This window comes from Neopelma chrysocephalum, unplaced genomic scaffold (assembly GCF_003984885.1).
Source record: "Neopelma chrysocephalum unplaced genomic scaffold, ASM398488v2 Primary Assembly neopelma1_263, whole genome shotgun sequence".
Classification (NCBI taxonomy): domain Eukaryota; kingdom Metazoa; phylum Chordata; class Aves; order Passeriformes; family Pipridae; genus Neopelma; species Neopelma chrysocephalum.
In genome coordinates, this window is record NW_020897925.1 from 5,487 (window position 1) to 5,956 (window position 470).

Sequence of the window (470 nt, forward strand, 5' to 3'; positions counted from 1 at the left end):
CCCACCTTCCGTGGCACACCCACCTTCCGTGGCACACCCACCTTCCGCCTGCCCCGCCGAGCCCTCGGTCTTGGACGGCGTCATCAGCTTCTTCCGCCGGTGCTTCTTCCTGTCGACCAGGGGGGACGGGGGGGGGGTCCCTGCCCGCGCTGCCGGGGCTGGACATGGCCTCGAAGGGGGGGTCTGCGGGGGGACCACACGTGGGGGGGCTGCAGGGGTGGCACCGGGGCCACCGAGCTCAGCGGGGTCACTGCGGCCACCAGGCTCGTGGGGACAAGGGAGCTCCGGGGGACACCGGGGACACCAGGACACTGTGATCACTGGGCTCAGCAGAGCTGGGGGGCTCCCGAAAACCAGGGAGCTCACCAGGGACACTGGGGCCACCAGGGCCACCAAAGGCCACCAGGGATACCGGGACCACCAGGGCCACCAAACCCACCAGGGCCACTGGGGCCACCAGGGCCACCAAA

At 71.3% G+C, this 470-nt stretch overlaps 1 protein-coding gene across 1 annotated transcript in view; it reads right to left on the reverse strand.

The window, feature by feature from the left end:
• The window catches only part of AGAP2 (ArfGAP with GTPase domain, ankyrin repeat and PH domain 2), a gene marked incomplete at its 5' end in the record, with an annotated part of 13,162 nt that overhangs the window by 5,038 nt on the left and 7,654 nt on the right, over positions 1-470 (reverse strand). Inside the window, one exon of the mRNA XM_027704279.1 lies at positions 42-183. Coding sequence (XP_027560080.1) covers positions 42-183 — 142 coding nt within the window. The remainder of the gene's footprint in view (positions 1-41; positions 184-470) is intronic.